This window comes from Somniosus microcephalus, chromosome 12 (genome assembly GCF_052327205.1).
Source record: "Somniosus microcephalus isolate GS21.2 chromosome 12, FLI_Smic_1.0, whole genome shotgun sequence".
NCBI lineage: Eukaryota > Metazoa > Chordata > Chondrichthyes > Squaliformes > Somniosidae > Somniosus > Somniosus microcephalus.
This window is the reverse complement of record NC_140998.1, coordinates 166,678,629-166,695,564: the sequence shown is the minus strand read 5'-3', so window position 1 is coordinate 166,695,564 and position 16,936 is coordinate 166,678,629. Positions and strand designations below refer to the sequence as shown.

General features: G+C 49.1%; 1 protein-coding gene across 1 annotated transcript in view; it reads right to left on the bottom strand.

Annotated features, from left to right (window-relative positions):
• Nucleotides 1-13,357, bottom strand: part of LOC147109690 (BRD4-interacting chromatin-remodeling complex-associated protein-like) — a gene marked incomplete at its 5' end in the record, with an annotated part of 55,873 nt that extends 42,516 nt beyond the window's left edge. The window contains 2 exons of the mRNA XM_086002353.1: nt 9,900-10,166; nt 11,171-13,357. Coding sequence (XP_085858479.1) covers nt 9,900-10,166; nt 11,171-13,357 — 2,454 coding nt within the window. The remainder of the gene's footprint in view (nt 1-9,899; nt 10,167-11,170) is intronic.
• Between the last annotated feature and the right edge of the window lie 3,579 nt (nt 13,358-16,936).

The window sequence follows — 16,936 nt, the reverse complement described above, 5'->3', positions numbered from 1 at the left end:
AGCCCCTCCTGGTCAATGACATGACCACAGTACGAGATCCGTTTCTGAAAGAACTCACATTTCTGGCGATTAACTCGAAGTCCATATTCCTTCAATCTGGTGAGCACCAGTTTCAAATTTGCAAGGTGTTCCTCATCGTCATCTCCTGTAATCAGGATATCATTCAAGTAACATTGAGTGCTTGGAATTCCCTGTAATACCTGCTCCATGGCCCTCTGCCAAATTGCTGGAGCCGAAGCCACTCCAAAAACCAGTCTATTATATCGATACAAGCCTCTGTGCGTGTTGATTGTGAGATACTGGAGCGACTCTTCCTCAACTTCCATCTGTAAGTACGCTTGCGCCAGGTCTATCTTGGTGAAGTGTTTCCCGCCAGACAATGAAGCAAAGATATCCTCAATCCGCGGAAGCGGATATTGCACCGTGTGAAGCACCGGATTAACCGTGATCTTGAAGTCTCCACAGATACGGACCTTCCCCGGTTCCCCTGGCTTGTTACTCGATGAACGCTTCATGACGGGAACAATGGGCGTGGCCCACTCACTCCAGTCCACCTTAGACAGTATTCCTGAACGTTCTAGCCCTTCCAGCTCAGCTTCCACAGCAGGTCGTATCGCATAAGGTACCGGTCTGGCTTTGAAAAATTTTGGGTTTGCATGTTCTGCAATCTTGATTTTTGCCGTAATTCCTCTCAGTGTTCCCAGTCCCTGTTGGAACACCTCTTTAGCCTCATCCAATATTCTGGACAATCGTTCAGGTTTGACATCTTTTTTTCCGGAATCTACCGTTATTGCTTTTAGGGAGTGCCAGTCCATATTTATTTTCCTGATCCACTCCCGTCCCAGAAGTGGTGGACCTCCCTCAGGTAGTACATATAAGTCCATTCCTTGGTGTTCTTTGCCCTTGTGTACCACCTTGACTTTTATCTTTCCGATGGGGTATACTCTTTGCAATATATGTCTGCAATACTATCTCCGTATCCCGTAGGGGAATATGTGTGAATAACCTTTTGTAATCTTGCTTATTCATGACCGTCAACGCCGATCCGGTGTCCAATTCCATCTTCACTTGGACTCCTACTATCTGAAGTGTGACCCAGATAGTTTGTAGGTCAGCTTCCTTACTCACATTGTGAATTCTCAGACTACCCAGTTCCTTGCTGTTGGAGTCTGAATCCGAATTCTGTTCATCCGAACTCTTCTCAGCCACCTTATGTACCTTTCTGCACTTTTCCTGCGGTGACTTTTTGTTGCTGGTCTTCTTTCCTGACCGGCATACTTTAGCTATGTGACCAAGCTTGCCACATTTTCTACATTCCTGATTTTTAAACCAGCATTGGTTCTGATCGTGTGTTGTCTTTCCACAACGATAACATTTCGCTGTACCCAAAGCCATTTGATCTACGCTGAGTACCGCTGCCTTCAGCTGCATTTCCGCAGTGCCTCTCGCTGCGGCTTCGTGCGATGCTGCAATAGTGACAGCCTTATCAAGTGTAAGATCATTCTCTTCAAGCAGCCGCTTTTGTGTTCCTTCTTTCGACAATCCACACACGAATTTGTCTCTCAGTGCCTCTGTCAGTCTTTCCCCAAACTGACAGTATTTCGCTAGCTTACGCAGTTCAATTAAATACTCTGCGTTGCTTTCCTCTTTCAGTTGCGTTCTCGCATAAAATTTAAATCGTTCCGCTAACATCAGCGGTGTGGGGTTCAAATGATTTCTCAGGACAGCAACAATATTAGCGAAAGCCTGATCCGCCGGTTTAGCTGGTGATAGAAGATGCTTCAATAGCCCGTATGTCTTCGCACCCACTGAGTTTAGTAAGGTTAGTGCTTTATCTTCATCTGATATTTTATTTGCCTTACAATAAATCTCTATGCGTTCTACATACGTGGCCCAATCTTCAACATCGGCATCGAAATCGTTGATGTTACCACGCTTAGGCATCCTCGCAATCCACCACCGTGATAGAAGGGATGATCACTGCCTGTTGCTGATGGAAGGCTTCGTGTCAGGATTCTTCCTTGCTCTTCAGACCCGAGTCTTTTCTCAGCAGGATGATGAGGGCGGATGCCTCTTCTCGACGCCCGTTAAACTGCCTTGGATATATCTCTGCCGCAGGGTAAGATCGTCATCGTCGCCGCTGTTAAGTCTGTGTGTTCTAATTATTGTTAATAAGAATCACTGCACACAGACCACAAGAATAAATTCAACAGGTCTTTACTAGTCGAAGGTCAGGCTGAACTGCCCAATAAATCATTACACAGCACTTATATACCGGTGTGGTCACCACCGGTATTACAGTATACAGCAGCCAAGATAAAGTAGTGCATCTCTTAAAATAGTTCTCTTAAAGGTGGAACGGTTACATACACCACAGCCAGCCCTCATCCAGCAGCTATGGGACTGGCATGAAAATCAATTGCACATTCAGCACTTTACACACTGTCCAAGCTATTCGACCATGGGAGGCATTGCAGACAAGATCAGGGCTACACACTGTCCAAGCTATTCGACCATGGGAGGCAGTGCAGACAAGATCAGGGCTACACACTGTACTTAGAGGCCGTCCTTTCTCTTGCAGGCCAAGGTTGCGCACAACCGGCACAACCGAACTGACACCGGCGGAGGCCGTCCTGACCTCAAAGAGCTCTCCGACCTCGACCAGCGTGTGGAGCGCATTATGGGAGGCCGGCTGATTGGCCCCGTCGCCAGTGGAGATGCCGACCCTGTTCTGGGCACCAATGGTAAGGGCATCACCTTTTGGACCTCTCTCGTTCCACTTGCGCATCAGATCAGCATCCTTTGCCACTGTCCGACCAATGCGGTGAATGGCACCACTCATGCCTCCCTCGCTGCCGCCCTGTCCTCACTCTAAAGCTACTCTTGTGTCTTCCTGCTTTCAGATGGTGAATCACCAGGTGAGGAGGCGGGCCCTCAAGCTGTCACTGTCAGCCCTTCGGAAGACGAGGAGGAGGAAGAGGAAGCCGGCCCATCAGTGCCACCCTCAGCCGCGCCAGCCCATGGCGATGTAGGGGACACGTCTTCCCTGGAGGGGAGCCGGGGGGAAGGGTCGGAGGAGAGTGAAGCTCTGGGGCCCAGCGGCCTGCAGCAACGCGGGAGAGGTGGGGAAGCTCGGCGGACTTCTCCCCAGAGGGTGAGTGCGGCCTCCAGTCCTGCGACGGTGAGCGCAGAGGAGGTGCGCCTCCTAGAGGAAATGGCCGTCCAGGCTGAGCGCAGGCACACTGAGCTCATGGCTGCAGTGGCAAGGATGCCTGACTCCATAGAGTCACTGGCAAGCAGTGTGCAGGAATTCGGGGCAGCACAGGCCAGGAGTCTGCAACAATTCAGTGCAGCACAGGCCAGGAGTCTGGAACTATTCAGTGCAGCACAGGCCAGGAGTCTGCAGGACTTCGCGGCAGCACAGGCCAGGAGTCTGCAGGACTTCGCGGCAGCACAGTCGGCTTCTAGCCAAGTGCTCAGTCGTGCCATCCATTCACTGGCTGGTGTCATGCGGACACAGACCAGGGCCACACGGGCACTAACTGCTGCCACCCTCGCTGGATCAGCCAGGCATCGCCAGGGCACTTGCCGCGCAGCAGCAGCCCAGCAGTCTGTCCTTCAGCTGTTTGCTGCGCATGCTGCAGTGCTGGCCCGTGCGAGTGCCAATGTGTCAGGCGACCAGCGAGCACCTGCGATCTGCCAGGTTGCCACCATTCCTGCAGCCGACACTGCCACTCCGCCATTGCAGCTGCCACGAGCTGCTGGACAGACTGCTGCCGCCCAGCCAGAGTTGGAGTAGTCAGCAGCCGGCCACTCCAAGGCCAGAGCTGGTGCAGGCCGACCCCCAAGGGCATCTACCGTCTCGCCATCTGCCCCTCAGCAGCCTTCCCCCAGCCTTGCTGCAGCCACTGGGCTCCCATTGAGGAGGAGCAGCAGGGCGGGCAGGGGCCAGGCAAGGATGCGCAAGGCATCGCCCTCGCAGGGCAAAAAGTAGAGGTATGCACAAATGCCTGGTGCTTGTTGTAAGGCCGACACTGGTGCAGTTGTTTTTGTGTAAGGCCGAGACTGGTGTCTTTCTTTATTTTTGTAAGGCCGAGACTGGTGTCTTTCTTTCTTTTTGTAAGGCCGAGACTGGTAGTTTTGTGTTTTTGGAGGGGGCTTCTCCACATGAGCATGTAATGTGGGAAGGGCAGAGGTTTTCAATAAATTATTGTTGTTAAATTGCAGTGTGCATGGTTTTTTGGTTAAGTCCTGGTTGCCCTGCTCGGCTGAGGGCTTGTGGAGCGGCTACATTCATCTGCTGACATTGGCACAAGCCAGTCCCTAAGAGGGGGCCTAGAACCGACGTTCAATAAGCCGGCGACAGGCGGCCCTTGCACTTTCTGCCTCCCTCCTGTGCTGGTCCTCCTCCTCCTCCTCCTCAGGTGGTCCTCCAATCTGTGGTGGCAGTGGCTGAGTCCTGCGGATAGCCAGGTTGTGCAGCATGCAGCAAACGACCACGAAATGGGAGACTCGCTCCGGCGAATACTGTAGGGCTCCACCGGAACGATCCAGACAGCGGAACCGTTGCTTCAGGACGCCGATTGTTTGTTCGATGATGTTCCTGGTCGCTTGATGGCTCTCGTTGTATCCCTCTTCAGCAGGGGTGCTGGGCGCACGGAGCGGGGTCATCAGCCAGGTACACAAAGGATAGCCTTTGTCCCCGATAAGCCATCCGCGTGGGTAAGGCTGGGCCTGGAACATGTCTGCCACAGAAGTCTGTCGCAGGATGAAGGCATCGTGGCTGCTGCCTGGAAAGCGGGCATTGACAGCTAGGATGAGCTGCCTGTGGTCACACACCAGCTGGACGTTCAGCGAATGGTAGCCCTTCCGGTTGCGGTAATCCTCGGCATTCTCCAGAGGTGCCCGCAAAGCCACATGCGTGCAGTCAATGGCGCCCTGCACCATGGGGAAGCCCGCAAATGCTGCAAAGCCCATTGCACGCTGTTGCTGCTTGGCAAGGGCCATGGAGAAGGAGATGAACTGACGTCTCCTTTTGAAAAGAGCATTGGTCACCTGGCGGATGCAGCAATGCACGGCGAACTGGGAGATGTTGGCAATGTCCCCAGTAGCGGATTGGAAGGAGCCGGTGGCATAGAAGTTGAGAGCCACCGTCACCCTCACTGCCACCGGCAGAGACGTCCTGCTCCTCAGCTGTGGCTGCAGATCACCGCCAAGCAGCTGGCAGATCTCTGTGACCACGTCCCTTCTGAATCGCAGCCTCCGAACACACTGCTCCTCAGACATGTTGAGATAGGAGAACTGCTGGCGGTATACCCTGGGTGGGTAAGGCCTCCTTTGCCGACGCCTGTTGCCCCCTCTCCGTCTAGCCAGGGCTGCCACTCTCTCACGGCGTCTGTGAGCCCTTTGGATGTAATTGAGAAAGCCTGCGTTGACACCCATTGCAGCCCCCATAATATGCTGGCAAACAATGAGATGTCAATGAAGGCAAAGACTAGTGGAAATCTGTGGCCTGAAGCCAGAAGTACCTGTCCGAGTGTTGGGCCAAAGCAGAAAGCTATCTACCTTGGTCTCTCTCCAAAGATCCGTTTCGCAAGAGGGAGTGCTGCGAAATGGCAGCCTTTTATATTGCAGGAGGAGTGCCCTTTAATTTGCGCCCCCCGCGCCCCGCATCGGCTGAGCACCGTTCCACTTAACAGTCGCTAGGGGCGCCAGGCGCACAATGGGGCGTTGCCACTGAAGTTCCGGTTGGGGGCGCACAAAGGGCGTTGCACGAGGAAATGACGTCATGATCTGCGCGCGCAGCTGAGCGCGCGCAAAGACTTTGCACCGCCGCTAAATCTCGAGTGAAGTTGGGGCGAGGCGCAGTTCTCGCTGCGCCCGGGCGCTACCCGCCTAGCGCCCGACATCTACTCCTCCTAAGGCGCTAACGGCTGGCGCAACCAACTGAATTTCTAGGCCATTTTGTTTCTCAGCGTATCTTACAGTCCCAACCAATGCTTCCTGTAAGCTGCGCTTTGTCCTTTTAGTACGCGGTCCCTTTAAATTTCAGAGCATGTGCGGTAGTTACATCGGAGAAGCTGCTGAGTGGCATGCGCAGGACCGTTGCCATTACTCCGCGGCCAGAGGGAACATTAGTCCCAACCACATAGCGTCCATGCATATGGTGGGCAACCGTTTATACCAGAAAATTAACGCTCACCATTTACCATCAGCGTAGGAGACAATTTCAAAGGCACCGTATTAAGCGACCCTTCTATTTCCGGCACTTCAGCAAACTCTTCGCACCTTCGTTGCTGATGGAGAGCATTTGAAATCCTCTAAAAGTATCCTGACATTTCAGTGGCAAAATGAATTAAACAAAAAAAGGAAACTGTACGGACTTGTGATGCAATGAAAGAGGTCAGAGGGCAACTGCCTACAAACTGCCCGGGCCAATCGCAAGGTTCCCGAACCGCTGCCTCCGTGTTTGTGAATGTGTTTTCAGAAATTAACATTTAATAAAGGGCGTTATTCAAATACATTAAAATCAACTTAAGTGTCACCTTTAATGATATAGGATTTGGAGTGTAGGGTTCCTGCAACCGGTGATGGTTTTACCACCCAACGCTTATCGCGGGCCGATGGGGTTAATGCCAATACGCCCCTATGTACGGTGCGGACTGGAGCAGCTAACTTTTCGAGTCTCAAGTCCATGCACCCTCCGACAGTACAGAAGGTGAGTGGACCATAGCTCCCAGGCCTCTACTCTAGTTGAACAGTGTGGTCGGGTAGTTAAAATGGCAGAAGGGAGGGGTTCTTAAGGCTAAAGGGATCAAGGGATATGGGGAGAAAGCAGGGACAGGGTACTGAATTTGGATGATCAGCCATGATCTCATTGAATGGCGGAGCAGGCTCGAGGGGCCGAATGGCCTACTCTTGCTCCTATCTCCTATGTTTCTATGTTTTGTGCCTCATTCCCACCCACGCCAATTTTAACTGTGTGAAACAGGAGTTGGGAGGGCTAAACCCTCCAGCCAGGCAGGGGCCTATTTCGAAAGAAAGACTTGCATTTCTACAGCTCCTTTCACAACCTCAGGACGTCCCAAAGTGCTTTACAGCCAATGAAGTATTTTTGAAGTGTGGACACTGTTGTAGAGAAACACGGCAGCCAATTTGCACGCAGCAAGGTCCCACAAACAGCAATATGATAATGACCAGATAATCTGTTCCAGTGATCTTGGCTGAGGGAGAAATATTGGCCAGGACACCAGGGAGAACTCCCCTGATCCTCTTCAAAATAGTGCCATAGGATCTTTTACATCCACCTGAGAGAGCAGACAGGGCCTGGGTTTATTAACGTCTCATCCAAAAGACAACACCTCCGACAGTGCAACACTCCCTCAGCACTGCCCTGGAGTGTCAGCCTGAATTCAGTGCTCAAGTCTCTGGAGTGGGACTTGAAACCACAACCTTCTGACCCAGGCGAGAGTGCTACCAACTGAACCACGGCTGACACTTAAAGGTCTTCTGCAACAGCAATCCTATATAAAACAATTGGCTCCAAAAGTAAGCCTTATAATAAGAGATGATGTACTTGTATTATCTGATCAGGACATCTGAATACTGAGATTGTTGTTTTCGCATCAAAACACACTTCCCTTGGAGAACGGTGTGAAGTAGTGGGAGAATTTGCAGGCTAATTAGAAGACCTACAGGCAGTGACGTGATCACTCCTTCCATGGCCGTAACCATCGTTGTACCAGCCCATAGCATGGTTAGTCCCATACAGTGGGAGGGTTTTGGTGGGCTCCCAAAATCCTGATGAATATATAACACATTTCCTTCATACGTGGATTGTATACCGCGTAACTAGAGTGAATGGGAAGGCTGTACTGGAATTCTAAACTTGGATCTGATCTACGCTTTAATCCAGATCCCCCTTGGACCAGGGACCTCAGATGCTTTAAACCACGAAGACTTAAAGAAGTGACGGATTTTTCTTTGAGAGTACATGCGTCATAATTTGCTGGTGATCTTCACCATTGACAATAGCAATGTTTGTAATTTTGTCACACATGTCCTCTTAACCTGCACATAAATAAGCAACATAGATCAGAATGGCACAAAAACAACCAAAATGCAAAAATATTTGAACTGACATTTGCCCCCCACCAAACCACAGCAACCTGCATTTATATGGTGCCTTTAACAGAGAAAAACACCTCAAGAGTGCTTCACAGAGAGGCAAGGCAAAAAATGGGTGTTGAGCCAATGGGGAGGATATTAGGAAGGATGGTCAAAAGCCTGGTCCAACAAATGGGTTTTAAGGATGGTCTTTAGAGGAAGAGAGGCAGAGAGGTTTGGGGAGGGAATTCTAGAGTGTGGGGCCCAGGCTGCTTTAGGCACGGCCGCCAATGGTGAGGCAAAGAGGGGATGCCCAAGGGGCCAGAGTCAGAGGAACAGGGAGCTGGGGGGTTATAGCACTGGAGGAGGCAACAGAAATAGGGAGGGGCGAGGGCATTTACAAACGAGGATAAAAACTTTAAATTTGAGGAATCAGGTGACCGGGAGGCAATGTCGGTCAGTGAGCACAGGGGTGATGGGCGAACGTGACTTGGTGCAAGTTAAGATATGGGCAGCAGAGTTGTGGATGAGCTGAAGTTTACAGAGGGTGGAGGATGGCAGACTGGCCAGGAGAGCATTGGAATAGTCAAGTCTGGAGGTGACAAAGTATGAATGAGGGTTTCAGCAGCAAATGAGCTGAGGCGGAGGCGGAGGCGGGGGCAGAGACGAGCGATGTTAGAGGTGGAAGTCGGCAGTTTCAGTAAAGGACTTTAAAGGTTACTGGACCCTGACTTCAACTGAAAACTCATAAATTCCCTGTTTTTCTTGCAGCACAGATCGTGTTGATAATCCCCTCAGAGGCTAAGGAATGAATAACAGATTTGGTTGCTTTTTGACTTCACCTGTCTCTCAAAACGGTGGAATTGTTGGGGCTACATGGATGGTTGTTTGTGAGTGGTGGAGTGCTCCAACTCAGTGAGAAAACCTAACAGGACCAGTCGAGGCTTGAGGAAATTTCCTGCTCCATCAGTTAACCGGCACAGACACGATGGGTCGAATGGCCTCCTTCTGTGCCGTAAATTTCAATGATTCTATGGTAAGTTATGTTCTGCAGAGGACTGTAAGCCGGATCATCCCTACACTTCCAATTAGGAACATCGGAACTGGAGGAGGCCATTCAGCCCCTCGAGCCTGTTCCCCTATTCAATTAGATCATGGCTGATCTGTATCTTAACTCCAGCTACCCGCCTTGGTTCCGTAACCCTTAATACCCTTTGCTAACAACAATTTATTAATCAGTTCTGATGAAGGGTCCCAGACCTGAAATGTTAAGTCTGTTTCTCTCTCCACGGATGCTGCCTGGCCTGCTGAGTATTTCCAGCATTTTCTGTTGTTATTAACAATTTATTAATGCCCAGCTCCGACGGCCGTGCCTTCAGCTGTCTAGGCCCTAAGCTCCGAAATTCCCTCCCTAAACCTCGCTGCCTCTCCCCTGCTTTAAGGCACTCCTTAAAACCTACTTCTTTGACCAAGCTTTTGGTCACATATCCTAATGGCTCCTCACATGGCTCGGTGTCAAATTATTGTCTGATTACGCTCCTGTGAAGCGCCTTGGGACGTTTTACTACGTTAAAGGCGCTGTATGAATACAAGTTGTTGTTGCTTTGAAGGAGGAGAGCAATGAGGATCTGACAGAGGGTAAATTGAGCTTCAATAAATTAATAAATCTAGTGACAAAAATCACAACCATAACAGATTTATTATCAGAACTCTTACTGGCTTGGCTTCAGGACAAAGGGAATGAATCTGTAATCGTGCAATTAAAACTGCTGCGAGTTGGAATCAATTCATACCTGGCTTGCCAAAGCTGGCAGGAAGTGGCTGGACTGAGTCTGAGGTAATACTGTTTGGTTTTTGGGCTCCATTAGAACAGTGCTTGCTGGCACGAGGATGCTATTTGTTTGCACTGCAGGTCCAATCCCACTGCTGACAATGACAGACGCTGGGACACTGTTGGCCATGATTGGCGCTGCCAAGCCGTTGGAAGAGGTCAGTGAGAGGCCTTTCTCCTGTTGGAGCTTCAGTGCCTGCTGGTAAAGGAGTTGTTGCTTTTGCTCTTTCTGTGATTGAAAAGGTAAAAAAAATATATTAAATAGACTGGTGTAGACTCAAGAGAAACCATCTTTATCAATGATCTAGATTTAAGCATGCCAATGGTTCAGCTGGTAAATGTACTTCCCAAATTACATAGAATTTACAGCACAGAAACAGGCCATTCGGCCCAACTGGTCCATGCTGGTGTTTATGCTCCACACGATCCTCCTCCCACCTCTCTTCATCTAACCCTATCAACATATCCTTTTTTCCTTTCTCCCTCATGTACTTATGTAACCTCCTCCGATATGCATTTGTGCTATTCACCTCAACCACTCAATGTGGTCGTGAGATCCACAATCTCATCACTCTCTGGGTAAAGAGATTTCTCCTGAATTCCTTGTTGGATTTATTAGTGACTAGCTTATATTTATGTCCTCTAGTTCTGGTCTCCCCCACAAGTGAAAACACCTCTTTGTCTACCCTATGAAACCCCTTCATAATTTTGAAGACCTTTATCAGGTCACCCCTCAGCCTTCTCTTTTCTAGAGAAAAGAGCCCCAACCTGTTCAGTCGTTCATGATAGGTATAACCTCTCAGTTCTGATAATATACTTGTAAACATGGTTATCATCCACAGAAACACAAATAGACCATTCAGCCCCTCCAGCCTGTTCCACCATTTAATTAGGTCATGGCTGATCGGTACCTCACCTCCATTTACCTGCCCTTGATCCCCTTACCTAACAAAAATCCATCAATCGCAGTCTTCAAATTTCCAATAGACACCCCCAGCATCCACAGCCTTCTAGGTGAGAATAGACAGTGAGTAATACTCATTTTTTATTTACTAATCAGAAATGCAATTGGCCACATCGGGATTCCCAATTGGCCACATGTGGCTGGTGGTATTAGACACCACTGGCTGAAGGTGGGAAAATATTGCATTCCTGTAGCATGCCTCATCTTTACGAGCGTAAAACATTACCAGGACTATATCAATGCATCTCCTACAATATCAAGGGACTGACCTGTTGGAAAAGCAAAAGCTGGTCAGCATTGAGTGCCGATCCTACGTCTTGCTGGTTGATGAGTTTGTCAGTGTTTTCAGCCAAAGTGTTGCTTGGTTGTGAGGTTGCAACTGACAGCGGAGTAGGCTGCTGCATTTCCACCAATTGGGACTGAGATTGGGCCTGTGTATGTGGATGGCACTGAGGTGGAGTGTGTGTCTGCTGCAGCCTAAGAGCTGACGTTAACTCTGCATCAGTGGAAGGCTGTGGCTGCACAATACTGCTCTTGGAGGAATTGGTGCTCAACTGCTGAACGTTCATGGCTTGTCCTAAAGGGCCAGTGTTGTTGAGCACAGTTATCTGATTTGGCAGTGAGACACCCTGTACAACAGTTTGACCCGGCTGTACTACCTTGCGTTGACCAGGCGGGTGCGACTGTGAAGCAAAGCCAGCGCCTAGCTGGGTGGGCATCTGAAATAGCGTAGACGGAGCCAGCTGACCAGGCTGTAGTTGCAGAGGTCCAGATAATATATGCGCTGTTCCTTGGCCGACTGTCAGCTGAGTGTTCGACGCTGCAAAAACCTGGCCAAAGTTGGTCTGGCCAGTAATCAACTGTCCAGCAACATTTTGGGCAGTCAGGATCTGGGCAGGCAAGGACTGGTTGGTGACTAATTGGCCAGAGGGTCCCTGACGCCCCATAACGTGAGTCGCGGCTGGCTGTCCAGGGAGACTTGGAGCTGCAGCACTTTGGGCAGTCAAAATAGTTCCAGCGTGAATTGCAGAAAGTTGCTGGGGCACGCCGACTGCTGATGCGCTGGCCAACTGCCCTGGTAAAATAAACTGGCTTTGACCTGGGATCACAGCCTGAGGAACTGACTGAGGCTGGATCACTATACTACTCCCCTGGTTCAGAACTTGAACACTGACTGGTTTGCCCACATTGGGCTGCACTTGTTGCGGTTGTTGTTTGATCAGGTTGGTGGCAATAGTCTGCGCGACTGCCGGGCCTTGCGTTGATAGTAGGACGTTCTGACCTGGGGCCCCTGCTACAAAAGTCAAGTTCTGTTGAGCTTTCTGTTGCTGTAGTGCGGCCTCCGTCTGAATCTTTAATGCGGTCTGAAGAGCAGAAGAGTTTGGGCTAAATGAAGGCTTTGGGCTTATTTGGACAAGTTTGGGTTGGATATTCACACGGTGCTTTGGCTGAATTGGAGTGGGAGTCCTCTGAATAATCACATTTTGGGTCGATACTGGGGCGTGAACCACCTGGTTACTGACAGCCGGTCTAACAGCGACCTGTTGTGTTGGGTGTGTGAGATTTGCATTGGCGAAGAGCGAGTTTCCATTTAGATTGGCGCTCGCAACATTCTTTTGGAACGGTGAAGATATTGATGAGCTTAGGGTCACCTGATGCTCTGAAGGTGAGGCCGACAGGTAACTCCCTGAAGAAAGAGCAGTCATCTGTGATGACAGGCCAGGTTTGGCGATCAATTGCTGATGATGCTGACCGATGGACATCATGGCAGTTTGACCACCGTGCTGGTCGACCATCTGAATCTGTCCAATCCCGGAGGTTCTGGGGCTGCCATTGGACATGGCCTGAATACTCGCTATTGGCTGTATCGCGACACTGTTCAGTCCGACCTGTTGAATCAAACGTTGCACACTAATGGTTTTATTGACAAACTGAGCGCTCACTGGCTGTTGAAGCAGAGGCTGTTGTGTGATTACAGCAGGTTGCTGTTGCTGGGGTAACCCGCCGAGATCTGTGCCGACACCCCCGAAGAGCTGGAGATTGCCTTCGGCGGCTTGGGTCGCAGGGTGCGGTTGGGAGTAGGGCTGCATCTGGAGCACGCTGGCCGCCAGGTCCGCTTCCTCTTGCAAGGTCTGCTGCGTGATGTTGGCCTCCTGCAAACTCTGCTGCAAGATATCGCAGGGCTCCTCCGCAATCTGCTGAACGCCAGAGCTAGCCGGTGACCCGAGGATGTCATCTTCAAGGAAGGAGATGTCGACGCAGCTGGTGGATGACGGTACTTGGCTGCTGATTCCTTCACCGGCCGAAGCTACTTGGCCCTGTAACTGAAAGAGACATTTTTCTTTTGATATAAACGGTTGGACTGCCAAGCGTTGAGAGAGGGAGAGAGGGATTGAGCGAAAGGAAGAAATGTGATAGGAAAGCACTTGAATAAAAGACCCCAAAACAAAACATTTTCAGATTTGTTGCAGAATGAATTCTGTATAATCTTTAGATTTTCTTGTGGGCCCCAATTTTTCTTTACTGCTGACTTTTTGATCGGTTTTATTTTGGGGTCTCCCATTCAAGTGCTTTCATAAGAACATAAGAAATAAGAGCAGCAGTAGGCCATAGGTCCCCTCGAATCTGCTCCGCCATTCAATAAGATCATGGCTGATCTTCGACCTCAACTCCACTTTTCCGCCCGATCTCCATATCCCTTGATTCCCCTAGAGTCCAAAAATCTATCAATCTCAGCCTTGAATATACTCAAAGACTCAGCATTCACAGTCCTCTGGGGCAGAGAATTCCAAAGATTCACAAACCTCTGAGTGAAGAAATTCCTCCTCATCTCAGTCTTAAATGGCATACCCCTTATCCTGAGACTATGCCCCCAAGTTCTAGACACTCCAGCCAGGGGAAACAACCTCTCAGCATCTACCCTGTCAATCCCCTTCAGAATATTGTATGTTTCAATGAGATCACCTCTCATTCTTCTAAACTCCAGAGAGTATAGGCCCATTCTACACAATCTCTCATCATAGGACAGCCCTCTCATCCCAGGAATCAATCTAGTGAACCTTCATTGCACCGCCTCCAAGATATCCTTCCTTAGATAAGGAGACGAAAAGTGTGCACAGTACTCCAGGTATGGTCTCACCAAGGCCCTGTACAATTGTAGCAAGACTTCCTTACTCTTATACTCCAACCCCCTTGCAATAAAGGGCAACATGGGATTACGGAAACATGGTTGCAGGGTGAGCAGGGCTGGGAGCTTAACATACAGGGGTATTCAGTATTTAGGAAGGATCGACAAAAAAGAAAGGGAGGAGGGGTAGCATTGCTAGTAAAAGAGGGGATAAATGCAATTGAAAAGAAGGATATTAACTCAGTTAATACAGAATCTATATGGGTGGAGCTAAGAAATAGCGAGGGGCGAAAAACATTAATAGGAGTGGTATATAGGCCTCCAAATAGTAAAATAGAGGTTAGGGAGGGCATCACGAGGGAAATTAGAGAAGCGTGCAATAAGAGCACAGCTGTCATCATAGGTGACTTTAACTTACATATAGATTGGACTAGCCTAATCAGTAAAAATAATGAGGAGGAGGAATTCCTTGAGTGTTTAAGGGATGGTTATCTGGATCAATATGTCGAGGAACCAACTCGGGAACAGGCTATATTGGACTGGGTACTGTGCAATGAGAAGGGACTAATCAGTAATCTTGTTGTACGGGGACCCTTGGGTCAGAGCGATCATAACATGATCGATTTCTCACTCGAAATGGAGAGCGAAGAAATTGACTCAGAGACTAAGGTCCTGAATTTAAACAAGGGGAATTATGATGCCATGAGACGGGAACTGAGTAGGTCTGATTGGACAACGTTCCTGGGAGGACTGGAGGTAGATAAACAATGGCAAACATTTAAAGATAGAATGACAAAATTGCAAAAATTGTTTATACCAATCTGGCATAAAAGGAAATCTAAAAAGGTGACTCAACCGTGGATAACAGGGGAAATTAGAGACAGCATAAAATCCAAAGATAGGGCGTATAAAATAGCCAAAAAAAGCGCCAGAGCGGAAGATTGGGAACAGTTTAAGATAGAGCAAAGGAGGGCAAAGGGCATGATCAAGAGGGGCAAAATAGCTTACGAAAACAAGCTGGCGGAAAATATAAAAACTAACTCCAAAAGCTTTTATAAATATATCAAAAGGAAAAGACTGGTGAAAACCAAAGTTGGTCCATTGCAGTCAGATACGGGGGAATATATAATGGGAAATAAGGAAATGGCAGATCAACTAAATGCATACTTTGGGTCAGTCTTTACGAAGGAAGACACAAAAAACCTCCCTGGGATATCGGGAAAAATAGGGACATTGGCAAAGGAGGAACTGACGCAAATCAATATCTCTAAGGATATGGTGTTAAGGAAGCTAAAGGGATTGAAGGTGGACAAATCCCCAGGGCCTGATAACATGCATCCTAGGGTACTGAAGGAGGTGGCCCTAGAGATAGCGGATGCACTAAGGATGATTTTTCAGAATTCATTAGACTCGGGAACAGTGCCGATGGATTGGAGGGTAGCTAACGTTACCCCACTATTCAAAAAGGGGGGTAGGGAAAAAGCAGGTAATTACAGACCTGTAAGCCTTACATCAGTTGTGGGCAAAATGCTGGAGTCCATCATTAAGGATGAAATAGCGGAGCACTTAGCAAATGGGGACAGGATAGGACAGAGTCAACATGGATTTACAAAGGGTAAATCGTGCTTGACTAATCTATTGGAATTTTTTGAGGGAGTAACTGGTAGAATAGATGGGGGAGAGCCAGTAGATGTGGTGTACCTGGACTTCCAAAAGGCCTTCGATAAGGTCCCACATAAAAGATTAGCATGGAAAATTGAGGCTCATGGGATAAAGGGGAAAGTTTTGGCGTGGATAGGGAACTGGCTGTCAGATAGAAAACAGAGAGTTGGAATAAACGGCTCATTTTCTGAATGGCAGGCAGTAACAAGTGGGGTACCACAGGGATCTGTCCTGGGCCCCCAGCTGTTCACAATTTACATTAATGACCTGGATCAGGGAGTCGGATGCAGCATTTCCAAATTTGCAGACGACACTAAACTAGGAGGGGGGGTGGGCTCAGAGGAAGAGACCAGGAAGCTCCAGAGCGATTTGGACAGACTGGGCGATTGGGCGGATAAATGGCAGATGCACTATAATGTGGACAAGTGCGAAGTTATCCACCTTGGGTGCAGGAACGGGAGGGCAAATTATTATTTAAATGGCAATAGATTGGGAGAGGGGGAAGTACAGAGAGACCTGGGTGTTCTTGTACACCAGTCGCTGAAGGCGAGCATGCAGGTGCAACAGGCGGTCAAGAAGGCAAACGGTATGCTGGCCTTCATAGCAAAAGGGTTAGAATACAGGAACAGGGATACCTTGCTGCAGCTGTACAGGGCACTGGTGAGACCACACCTCGAGTACTGTGTACAGTTTTGGTCGCCTCATCTGAGGAAGGATGTTCTTGCCATGGAGGGGGTGCAGCGGCGATTCACCAGGCTGATACCAGGAATGGCGGGAATGACCTATGAGGAGAGACTATGTAGTTTAGGGATGTACACACTGGAGTTTAGAAGATTGAGAGGGGACCTCATAGAAGTGTATAAAATTCTGACAGGTCTAGACAGACTGGATGCAGAAGGAATGTTTCCCTTGGCGGGTGAGAACAGAACTAGAGGACATAATTTAAGGATAAGGGCTAAACCATTTAGGACAGAGATGAGGGGGAATTTCTTCACTCAGAGAGTGGTGAACCTGTGGAACTCATTGCCACAGAGGGCAGTGTACGCCAGCTCATTAAATATATTTAAGAGGGAATTAGATATATTTCTACGGGCAAAAGGGGTTAAGGGTTACGGAGAGAAGGCGGGGACGGGATACTGAATTAAAGGATCAGCCATGATCTCATCGAATGGCGGAGCAGGCACGAAGGGCCGAATGGCCTACTCCTGCTCCTATCTTCTATGTATCTATGTATCTATGTATGCCA